Raw genomic sequence first — 11,676 nt, 5'->3', positions numbered from 1 at the left:
AAATAAATAACCAAAGTATTCGAATTAAAAGTAATGCGGTTAACACTTTTTACCCGAGCATGCATGCCTACGCTCCTGCCTACGTTTGCAAAAGGAAAAAAAAAGGAAAAAAGGAAAAGTTTTTTTTCTCTCTTTCTCTCTTTCTTTTTTCCCACCGTTTCTCCCGTTTCCTACCCCTTCCTCCCTTCGCCGTTTTCTTAACTTCTCTTACGTTTTATCATTTCAAACAACTCTTTCCTCCTTTTTTCCCCTTCCTCTTCCCCATCTCACGCCTTTCCACTTCCTGCGCCTCCTCCCTCCCCTTACTTCTTCTCCTTTCCTTCCTCCCTTCGTTATATTTTTCCATTTGTGTCAAAGCTTAATTACACATTTTCACAAAACCTACCCTATTTTCTTTGAACGTAACTTATTTAGCGATTGTAGTTTTATCACTTTCTTCCTCTCTTTCTCACCCCCTTCCCCACTCCTCCCATCCTTCCTTCCTTATTACCACCCTCATTTCCCTCTCTTTCTATCTATCTCTCTCACTCAATTTTATTTCTCTCGTTAAAATCTTCTAAATTTTCTCTTCACTCTTAAAAACGAATTCCAAAAAGTGAAAAACTTGATTTTATTATTATCACTTTTGGAAAAAAAAAATACGACGACAGCAACAGCAGGAGTAACAACAGCGAGAACAGCAAAAAAAGGGAAGGAGGGAGCAGAATTCAAACGTTTGATCGAGTACAACCTTTACCCACGTTAAAATCCCTACCGTCCTCCCCCCCAAAAAAAAAAAAAATTTTGAATTTTCCGGACATTACCTTCATCCGACATTACCTCCCCTCTTCGGTTTCTTGTTCGAAAAATATTAAAAACAAAAAAAAACGAACTTCCGGCGACTGACGACGACTTCCTCTCGGTTTAAAAAAAAAAAAAATTCATTCGACGATCGTCGTCTCCGTCACTTCCGGTTTATCCCACCATTCGATTTTAACGAGAATGAAAATCCCATCAGGTTTTAATCACAAGCATCCTCCACTTTCTCCGACCGGGAAGATAAGTCGAAACGGAAGTCGAACCGAAATCACCGGGTAGGAAAAAAAAAACCCCTATTTTAAAACTTCGGTAAAAGAGAGAGAGAAATAGAGAAAGAGAGAGGGAAATAATAGAGTAAAAAAAAGAAAAAAAAAAAAAAAAGGCGTACGGATTAAAAATAACGTGGCAATAACGAAAACAAGAGGCTCTCTCACATGAGCTTACGTGAATATCATTTCGGCCGGGGGAAAAGGAGGGAGGAAAAAGGGGTGGGGAGAAGAGAAAGGGGAGAAAAATGTCAGCTGACGAAATTCAAAGTTTTCATAAATTTTTTTTTTTTTTTTTTTATTCCTGTATAAAATTTTGGGAAGGTTGAGGGAAAAGTATTAAAAAAAAAAAAAATCCACTTTTAAAAAATTTATATAATTTTAATTGGAAAATTGTCACGCGATATTTTTTCCCACCCACGCACACGGCCCGCCCCCTTCCTCTTCACCTTCTCTCGCTTTCTTATCCGGACAAAAAAAAAACCGTAATTTTGATTTAAATCATAACCGAGAACAAAATTTTTCCAGTTTTAACCGAAAAAAAAAAAAATATCGGAATTGATAATTTATCACATTTTAGTTTCGTTTCGATGGAGATTACACCGATAAGAGAGAGATACAGAGATAGAGAGAGAAAGAGAGAGAGAGAGAGAGAGAGAGAGAGAGAGAGAGAAACAGAAAATGAGAAAAAAAAATGCGAAAAATAAACAGAAAGAAAAAAAAGGAGCAAAGATATAAACAGAGACTGCAAAACCGTATATGAGAAAGAGAAAGACAGAGAGAGAGAGAGAAAAAGAGTGAGAGAGTGAGAGAGAGAGAGAGAGAGAGGAACTTTCATCTCGAACAGTAAACAAACACGCGAAATCGAAAATTTCAAAATATCAATTACAAAAGCAAAAAAACAAATTTGATAAGGCCCCAACATACGCACACGCATGCGGTGGAAGAGTGGGGGGGAGGGTAAAGAAGGTGAGAAAAATAGGAGGAAAACGGGGAGGTGAAGGAAGGGGAAGGGAAAACGCCCGCGGCCGAAATGAATACTTATAAATCATTTAAAATGAAAAAAAAAAAAAAAACTGGAATAATTTTTCAAAAAAAAAAGATAACACACAACATGTTTTCCGAGCGGATGCCTACCCCCTCTCTCCCTCTCCAAAATTTTCCCTATCTATCGCCAGAGGGGGTGCAAAGAGGGGCGGTAGGGAGGATGGATGGAAAAACAAAAGGTGTAAATTAATTAATTAAAAAAAGAAAGAAAAGGTGTTAACGGAGGAAAAAGGGAAACAACACAAAAGCACGAAACGGAGTCAACAACAACAAATTAAGGATTATTAATTGCCGACATTAATTTAAAAATTTTCGATTTCCTTTTTTTTCTTTTTTTTTTTTTTAACGATAAAGGGAAAAAGGTCGGAAAGAGAAAGAGAAAGACAGAGAGAGAGAGAGAGAGAAAAGGAAAGAATGAAAAACAGAGAGAACAACAGCAATCGCGCGCGCGCGTTTGTAAAAAATAAATTTTTTTTTTTTGGATCCCCTTCCCCAACCCACCCCCCTCCAATTTTCACGAATCGTTTCTCGATTCTATCGAAAAATTTTCCAAAAAAAACTTTTTTTTTCTCATTTCCGGTTTTTCGATTTAGGAAAAAAAAAAAAAAAAAAAACAATAAAAATCCTAATAAAAAAAAATTTCGCGTTCTTCGTTCTTCGTGTTTTATAAAAAAAAGAAAAATTTTTCCGTCCGAATCGCAAAGAAATCGACGCCTCCCCAACTGCCGACTTTCGCCGACGCCGCCTCCCCAACCGTCACCGCCGATGCCACCTCCCTCTTCAATCCAAGTCAATCAACGGCGGTCAAATAGAAAGAAAAAGGAAAGGGAAAAAAAAATTTTCCACCGAAAAATTAAACCGACTCTTTTCTTTTCTCTCTCTCCCGGAACCCGAAATCTCCCGACGGACGATTATTCGGATATTTTCCCCCTCCCCCTTCTGCCCCCTTTTTTCCCGAACGTTTTTTTCTCTCTCGATTTTATCTCTTACGTCAAATATAAACCCGAAAAAGTTTACCGGAAACGAGGTTTCGAATCGTCATGATGAAACGTCACTTTCGAAACGAATTTTCCAGGTTGAAGTTTTTTTTCCTCCCCTCCTCCTTATCACTTCCTCTAAATAATAATTTACCATTCATTTTCTCTAGGAGAAAAATTCAAACCGGAAAAAGTATCAAACAACCACAGAGTAAATAAATTTGAAAATTGAAAAAAAAAAAAAAAATTTGTTTTTTTAATCGAAGAGAAAAACAGAATAGCAAACTCAAGCAAAAAAATAATAAAATATTATTATTATTATTAGTTTTTCTCTCTCTCTCTCTTTTTCTCTTCCCAGATTTACGATTTTTCTAACTATCTCTCTTCCTCTCTCTTTCGAAAACGAATCTGATTGAACTTTTCAAGTGTTAGTATATCACTTCACAAGTGTTCGATAAACGTTCGCTTGAAAAACTTTAAAAACTTATCCCATCCCGAACAAATAAATAAAAATGAGGGGGGAAAAAAGTGGGGAGAAGGGGAGGGGAAAGAGGAGGAGGAAGAGGGACGGAAAAAAATTTTCAAGAGAGTTTCTTTTTTGCTAAGGATACAAAATTTTGCAAACAACAACATAGCAAAACCAACCGCAGCAAAATCAAAATCAAAAAAATTTTTTTTTAAAAAAACTTTCATGTGATTTTTTACTTCCTCTTCCGTCTTTACATTTTCTTTCCCGCCTTTTTTTAATTTTCGAAAAGAAATAAAAAACTTACGGACGTCATCGTTTCGAATCGTGGTACTTTTTTTTTTTTTTTTTTTTAAATGTTCGAAAAGAAATAAATAAAAGTACGACGACGGCGTTTTACTTAAAAGAAAAAAACTTTATTCGTTTCCGTTTTCGTTTTCCTGTTTGCCTTCTGTGTGTGCCTTCTACGTCACGAAAAAATTCTGACGCTCTATATTTAATTTATCCTTTTTTGCGCCACGTTTTGTGTCTTTCCACTTCTTTCTTTCCTCTTGATTTGTCCAAAAATTACCGGAAATCGGAAATAAAAAACGTTCGACGATATTTTTCTTTTTTCTTTATCCTCGTGTCCGCGAAATTATAAATTTTCAAAAAGCGGAAAAGCGGAAGTCGGATAAAGAGAAGAGGGGAGAGGAAAAAGTTTTTTATAGGTTTCATCCTTTGCACCTTTTTCTTCTTCTTCTTCGTCTTTTCCTTTAGATTTTCCTTTTCTTTTTTATTTTTTTCCTTCTTCTTCTTCTTCCTCTCCTTCTTCATTTCCTTCTGTTTCTTTTTTTCTCTTTTTTCTCCTTTTTCCCTTCTTTTTCTTTTCTTTTTCTTCTTCTTCTTCTTCCCGTTTCACTTTTATTTCTACAATTCGTTTTCTTTCTCCTTTTCATTTTCTTTTCCCTTTTCCTATTCTTTCGTCATCCACATTTATTTTCCTTTCTTCCCCCTCACTCATTCCTCTCTCATTTTTTGTTTTTTCCCTTCCCCTCCCGATCCTCCCATTTTCAAACTTCGTTTCGATTGTCGTATTACTTTCTGAATTATATTTAAATAAGTATACACGGTTGATAAATAGCTATGAGAGACAATTTTAAAATTATTTCATCTTTTTCTTTTCTTTTTTCCCCACTCCCCCCCCCCGTTTACACGTTTCCGTATTACGTCTCTCTCTCTCTCTCTCTCACTCTTTCGCTTTCCCTTACTCTATTATTTATTCTTTTCCCCCTTCCCTCCTCTTCTCTTTATTCTTTTGTCGTTTTTACTTAATAATTTTATTAATTAAAATATAAAATTAATTTTTCTTTTTCTGGGAAAAAAAATTTTTCTCTTTTTTTTTTTTTGGAAACAAATGAAGCCGAATTTAACTTTTCTCATTTTTTTTTTATTTTATTTTCTTCTTTTCTAAAAATAATAATTTTCCTTTCGTTTCGTTTCGTTTCGTTCCCCCCCCTTTTCCCCCCATTTTCCTCCTTTTCATTTTCATTTTTCATTTTCATTACTCTAGTCATTATCTGACGTTATCGGAGAATTAAAAAAACCTTAAATGACAATTTAAAATTTTCCTCTTTTTTGCGCGCGCGAATTCGTGACGTGGCAATAACCGTGATGTTTTATCGACGACCGACCACGTCTCTTCTGCTTTTTATCAGTCGTGCCGCCTTCATCACTTTCCTTCAATTCCCCCCGAAACAAGCAGACAAACAAACAAACACCTGGATGTTCGCGTTCGCAAATCTTTACAACACAAATTTCATTTTCAAAAAAGCGGAATGTTTTCGCTTCCGTTTTCCCGACACCATCACCATCACCACCACCATCACCGCTACCCCACCTCCGCCTTCTCCAAAAAAAAAAACTCATACGATCCGACAATAAATCGATTCTTTCTCTCTTCCCTCCCTTTCACTCTTCCTCCCTCCCTCTCTCTCTCTCCCTCAACCCTTTTTATTTGACTTTTTCATTCTTGTTCTGTTTTTGTTTCTTATCCAGGCAAAACAAGTCTTCCATTTATTTGCTTTTCCTACAGTAATTTATTACACCGTTAAAATTTACGACTCGAAACTGACGTCGGGGAAAATTTCCATCAAAAAGTTTTTAATTAGAAAGCAAAAAAAAAAAAAAAAAAAAAAATTTTTATCATCATCGTCATCGTCATCATCATCATCATCATTATTATTATCATTATTATTATTATTTGTTGCAATCGACGGAAATAAATTATGAAATGAGAAAAAATCAAGTTAAAAAAAAAACAAATGAATTATTAAATAAAAAAAAGAAACTAATTAATTAGGAAAACGGATAAAAGAGGTCTCTGATGGACGTTTCGATTTCAAATTTTAAAAAAAACAATAACAACAAAATCAGCAACAGCAGCAGCAGGAGCAGAGATTTTGAATTTCAAAAAAGGCGGGAATAAAAAAAAAAAAACAAAAAAAATTAAAATGATTTAAATTTTCTTTTTCCGTGTGAAAATTTAAAAATTCAAACAGGCTGCTGCTACTCCTCTTGCTGCTGTTACTGCTGTTACTGCTGTTGTTGACACCCCCGCTTTTCCTTCTTCTTTTTTTCCCCCTTCTCCTCGCGTTCGGAAAAAAAAAATCATTTTGATGATGATGATAATTTTTGTTGTTTTTATTTTCACATGCGATTACGTCACAATATTATTTCCGGTTTGTGCGTAACACGTGCGCGCGCGTTCACTTCCGCTCGTTTTATATATTTTCCGGAGAGAAGAAAGAAAAACGCGTAACGCGTACGATGGCCACCAAACGCGGCTTTTTTAACAAATAGTCTTTTCCTCTTCCTCCTCTTCCTTCTCCTCCTTCTTCTGCTTATTCTCTCTCTGTCTCTCTCTCTTACATTTTTATAATACAAAATTAAAAAACACTTTTTTTTCTTTTTTTTTTCACGGCGGAAAATTTCATTTACGAATTCGAAATTCGTTAAGAGACTTTCACGTCGTATTAAAAAAAAATTTTTTTTTTTCTTTTTTTCTCCTTTTTTTTCTTTCTTTCTTTCTTTTTTTAACTAAGTAACTTTCAATTTGCATAAATTCAAATCCACTTGAATGAATGATCAATCAATTTTGGTTTTCACAAAAGAAAGGAGAGAGAGAGAGAGAGAAAGAGAAATAAAAGAAAATAAAAAAAAAGAGAATGAATTGGGAAAAAAAAAAAAAAGATTTTGAATCAACCTCAAACGAATCGAAGGGATGAATGAAGAATAATACTAAGACGAAGGAAATGAAAGAGTGAGAGAGAGAGAGAGAGAGAGAGAAGGTACGAAAATAAAAAGCAGAAGAAAAACAATAAAAAAAAAAAAACAAAAGAAACAAAAAAGTTAGAAAAAAAAATTTTTTTTTTTTTTTTTTTTTATTTCTTACTCGAAAATTTACTTAGTCTTTTAAGTGACTGAGTGAGTGAGAGAGAGAGAGAGAGAGAGAGAGAGAAAGAACGATGGAAAGCTAGGAGGCTAAGTAAAAGCAACGAGTCATTTACGAGAAAGGGAGAAAAGGAATAGGGAGGGGGGGAGAAAAAAACAGACCAACTGCTCCCAGTCAACCCCCAGCCCGCCACGCCCCGCCTCGCCTACCCTCGCTCCTCCCCACGACTCATTCAAATCCATTAAGAGCAAAAAAAAAAAAAAAAAAATTTCAATTCTCCAAACAATAATAATAATAATAATAATAATGATGATGATAAATTTAAAAAAACTCACCCTCTGATTGATGGCGGTTCCCTGCAACCTGGAATCTCTCCCGTGACGTGAAGAACTCGACCCGTGTTTTTCCTTACGGTGCACGGTTTTTAATCCCCTTAGAAATTTCGAAAACGTTGTTCTCTTTTTAGAATTTTGAGTGTTGGCTTGATCTGGAAAAAGAAAATGAAAAATAAAAATAAAAAACAATAAAATAAAGAGAAAAGAAAAATGAAATGAAGCGAAACAATATAAAATAAAATACAAAGAAAGAAAGAAAGAGAGAGAGAAAAACAGAGAAAAATAAAATAAATAATTTGATATATGAGAACAATCTCAAATCTTTTAAAAGCCCTAAAAACAAAATTTTCACATATATATATATATATTACTTTTTCACGTGAAAAAGGAAAAAGAAAGGAAGAAACGAAAGAAAGAAAGAAAGAAAGAAAGAGAGAAAAGATAGATAGATACGGAAAAAAAGGTGGTGGAAAATAATGAAAACGATGAAAAAGAAAAATGTGAAAGTTAATCTCCTTAAGAATGAAAAGACAAAGACTAAATAAAATGAAAAAAAAAAAGGGAAAAAAGGAATGGAATGAGAGACAGACGACAGAGAATAAGAAGAAGAAGAAGAGTAAAATGAAGAAAAACGAAGAGAGAGAAAGAGAAAGAGAGGGAGAGAGAAAAAAAATTGAGAGAAAATTAAAAAGGAAAATAAAGCTTAAGTGAAATTTAAGAAAGACGAAAAAGAAACAAAAAAAAAAAAATTTCAAAGGGAAGAAAAAGACGAAGGGGAAGAGGAGAGAAGGGAGATGGGAGAGGAGGGAAGAAGAAAAAGAAAAAAAAAAAAACTTTCTCAACCTTTTTCCTTCAAAACATTTTCATCACGCAAAAATAACTGAAACACTTTTTCCTCCCCCCTCACTCTTCCTCCGCCCATTCCTCTTTCGTCTTCCGTTCCTAATTATTATTAAAGCCAAAAACCAAACGTGGCAGAAGACGGAAAAAAAAGTCAACCAAAGCATAAATCAAAGTCTTGGAAATACAACAACAACAACAACGAAACGTAAATCACTCTTTTCTTATTTTCTTTTTTTTTTTCTTTTCCTTCTCGTTAAATCGTAAATTTTCACGTGATTTTTTTTTCTTACTTTAATGCGTACGTGCGTGCGTGTGCGTGTGCGTTTGTACGCACACACACGCACACTCAAAGATTCTGGAAACGTCGTCGAAAGGTGAAGAAGACAATAGCATAGCAATAAGTTTTACTCAAATTTTTCTGGTTTTTTATCGAATTACATTTTTAAGAAAAAAAATGAAAAATAAAATATCTGGAACGATAATCCTGGAGAAAAAAAAAGAGAGAGAGAGACGACGTTTCTCCTAACGTTTATTTACGTAAATATGCGCGCGTGTGTTTACACCGATCATCACGTGTTTAAACAAAAAAAAAAATTAAATAAAAAAATTTTCTATTGACCCGACAGCAAAGATAAACCATCATTGCGACCTGCATGTTAAGTTTTTTTTACGTTAAAAACAAACAGAAAAGAAAAGAAAAGAAAATTTCAAAAAAAAGTGGGGAGGGAGGAGAATGAAAGGGGGAGAAAAAAGGGGAAAACCGACACTCCTACACACCTCCCCTCTTTACATTCCTCCTATTATTTGTCTCTCTCTGTCTGCCTATCCAAAACATTCAAAGCAAATTAATACGTTTTGCAAATTACCTTTCATCGATCGGACCGACCGTTTCCCTCTGGCTCCCTCCCCCCCCCCACAAAAAACAAAAAAAGATCAAAAGGAAAAAAAAAACGATCGGATATTCAAATCGAATAATATGAGACAAAGCGAAGAAGAGAGCTCGAGGGCTCTCCAGGGGTTTTTACACGACCCCAAATAATAAAACCGATTCTCTCGACTTTTCGAAAAAAAAGGAAAATGAATAGCAACAACAACAACAACATTACGACCCCCTTAGTTTTCCAGTTTGAAACTATCCCCTCCCCACCCTCCTCAAATAATGAAAAAAAAAAAAAAAGAGCGAAAGAGAGAGAGTGAGGAAGTGGTTTGGATGGACCATCGCCATTGTAGTAAAAAAAAAAAAAAAAAAAAAAAAAAAATTGAAACGAACGACTATCGAAGATTTTCCAGCATTCCTTCCCCCCACACTCTCCCACCCCCCATTTTTTTGTTTTGTTTTAACTTAATAATCGATTATTGTAATTTCATCCGCCGCCAGTCCGTCCGTCTGTCAGTCGGTCTATTTCCGTCGGTTTTTTTTTTTTTTTAACTTCATCTCTTTTCCTCTTTATCATTGTTTAAATTTTCTATTTCCGTTTCCTGTTTTTCCCTTCCCCCACACGCACGCATCATACTCTCGACAACGATCCCCCCTGCAATTGAAATTCTTAAATTAGTTTCCGGAAGTGAAAACAAACGAATATTAAGTTTTTTACAAAATCTCTCTCTCTCTCTCACTCTCATCGCGTAATCCTTTCTCGTTTTCTATTTTTCTATTCGTCGAAATTTCTCCGCGGTAAATTTTCTTTATCATTATCATTTTAAATTTTCTCGAATTCGTTTATCGAGGGCATTATTATTATTATTATTATTAACGTTTTCGAAAGTTTTCATTCGAACCGAAAAAAAAATTTTTACTTTTTATCCGATGAAATTCAATCGATTATTATTGAATCCGATAATCGCGAGTATACTCTCGATCGTCACGATCTATGATAATAATCCCACTTCCGGATCGTCGATTGTCAATTATCGTCATCGTCATCGTCTTATTTACGTTTCCGCTCGGGTTTTTCCTAAAAACACTCACCGACTAACTAAGAATAAATTTAATCGAACTCGAATCGTTTAATCGACTTCGATAAGAATTTCGAGTTTTATTTAATTTTTTGGTAAAATAAGCGGAAGCGAGAGAGAGAGAGAAACAACCCTTTCTTCCGGTTTCCGGTTTTTTTTCCTTTTCCGGAACAAAGAGGAAGGGAGAGGGGGAATTCATTTTATAAAAATAAAATTCAAACTCACCCGTCGGAGGAAATTCGTAAAAATAAGCCGATCTGGGACTAAGACACGTTTGATAACCTTGAGCGTGCCCCGTTTGATTTTGAGCGAATAATTTTCTTTGCTGTTGCCTTTGAAGCATTTGCTTACCGTAGACTCCATACCCTGCGAACCCGTAAATTTCATCTTCTTCCTTATCACTTAAACACGAGGACGGCTGGAAAAAAAAAAAGAAAAAGTCAGTCGATTTTAAATAATAACAAGCAATTGAAAAAGAAAGAAGAAAAAGAAGAGGGGGAAAAAGAAAAGTAACGGAAAATTAACGCAGTTCAAAAAAGAATTATGGAGAAAGAGAGAGAGAAAATCTCGTTAAAAACTCCTCATCGAAACAAATTTTTTTTTCTCTCTCTATTTTCTCCAGATTTTTCTCTATCTTTCTCTCTCTCTCTCTCATTAACTCACCGAATATTTTCCAGGAACGTATATGGGTTGACTCAACGATGTCGTCAAACCGTGTAACGAAACTGCGGTCATCACTTGTCTTGTCGGACTGTATGTACCGGGAGGAGTTCCAGGAGATCCTCCTCCTCCTACTCCTACTCCTCCTCCCGTCGTTCCAGGTTGTAAAACGTATATTCTCGGAGAGAGTTCGTTCCATTCTTTCTTTCTGAGTTCTTCCAAATGTTCCAAAACGTCGCCGTAATGAGTGTTGAATAAATCCGCGTATCTCGACGCGAGACCGTCTAAATAACCTTTTTCTCCGTTCTGAAACGTGGAAAGAAAAAGAAAAAAAAAAGACGTTAGTAAACAAACAAATAAACGTACAAACAAACAAACAAACAAAAACAAACGGACAAACATTATATATAAATACGAAACGAAGGATCGAGAGAAAAAAGGAAAAAAAAGTGGGAAGGAACAAGAAAAAAAGAGAGAAAAAAAACAAGCGGAAGAAAATGAACGAATGATTGATTGAAGGAATGAATGACTGAATGAATGAATGAATAGATGGAAATTGGAAAAGCAAAAAAATTTTTTTAACGGTTTTCTCAGTTTTTCTTATTATTTTTATTATCATTATTCATTCCGATGAATCTCCCGAGGGGAGATGGGAAGTAAAGACGTCAATTTCTTTTTGCCTCCCTCCGCCCCCTCTTTTTTTTAAAAAAAAAAAATAAATTCAACTCTTAAAAAAAAATGTTTACAACGAAAAAGGAAAATAAAATAAAATTAAAAAAAAAGGAAAATGGAACGAATAAAAGGAAAATAAAAAAAAAAAAGTTTTAAATATTTTAATTCGCAATGGAACAAAAAAAATAGGAAAAAAGGAAAAAATAATTCTTTTCAAGATTTT

The 11,676-nt window shown here is 34.7% G+C and overlaps 1 protein-coding gene across 1 annotated transcript in view; it reads right to left on the bottom strand.

Annotated features, from left to right (window-relative positions):
* Phum_PHUM536440 (uncharacterized protein) overlaps positions 1 to 11,183 on the bottom strand; it is a gene marked incomplete at both ends in the record, with an annotated part of 31,132 nt that extends 19,949 nt beyond the window's left edge. Inside the window, 4 exons of the mRNA XM_002431524.1 lie at positions 7,351 to 7,474; positions 10,347 to 10,539; positions 10,785 to 11,087; positions 11,178 to 11,183. Of these exons, the coding sequence (XP_002431569.1) occupies positions 7,351 to 7,474; positions 10,347 to 10,539; positions 10,785 to 11,087; positions 11,178 to 11,183 (626 nt within the window). The remainder of the gene's footprint in view (positions 1 to 7,350; positions 7,475 to 10,346; positions 10,540 to 10,784; positions 11,088 to 11,177) is intronic.
* Positions 11,184 to 11,676: the final 493 nt, after the last annotated feature.

The sequence above is a fragment of the Pediculus humanus genome, genomic scaffold (genome assembly GCF_000006295.1).
Source record: "Pediculus humanus corporis 1103172108289 genomic scaffold, whole genome shotgun sequence".
Taxonomy (NCBI): Eukaryota; Metazoa; Arthropoda; class Insecta; order Psocodea; family Pediculidae; genus Pediculus; species Pediculus humanus.
This window is presented reverse-complemented; position numbering and strand designations above follow the sequence as displayed.